Source organism: Myotis brandtii, unplaced genomic scaffold (genome assembly GCF_000412655.1).
Source record: "Myotis brandtii unplaced genomic scaffold, ASM41265v1 scaffold329, whole genome shotgun sequence".
In the NCBI taxonomy this organism is placed as follows: Eukaryota; Metazoa; Chordata; class Mammalia; order Chiroptera; family Vespertilionidae; genus Myotis; species Myotis brandtii.
Window position 1 is genome coordinate 560,345 of NW_005362676.1, and position 233 is coordinate 560,577.

Below are 233 nucleotides of genomic sequence, written 5' to 3' on the forward strand. Positions count from 1 at the left end.
GCCCCGACCACAGCCCCGACCACAGCCCCGACGGGGACTCCAGCTCCGACTACGTGAACAACACATCCGAGGAGGAGGACTATGACGAGGGCCTCCCCGAGGAGGAGGGCGTCACGTACTACATCCGCTACTGCCCCGAGGACGACAGCTACCTGGAGGGCGCGGACTGCCACGGCGAAGGCTACTTGGCCCACGGCGCGCGCCTCCTGGAGACGGACGAGTGCCAGGAGGCC

General features: G+C 68.7%; 1 protein-coding gene across 1 annotated transcript in view; it reads left to right on the top strand.

Moving 5' to 3' along the window:
• Positions 1-2: 2 nt before the first annotated feature.
• APBA2 (amyloid beta (A4) precursor protein-binding, family A, member 2) overlaps positions 3-233 on the top strand; it is a gene marked incomplete at its 5' end in the record, with an annotated part of 19,218 nt that continues 18,987 nt past the window's right edge. The window contains one exon of the mRNA XM_014543568.1: positions 3-232. Coding sequence (XP_014399054.1) covers positions 3-232 — 230 coding nt within the window. The remainder of the gene's footprint in view (position 233) is intronic.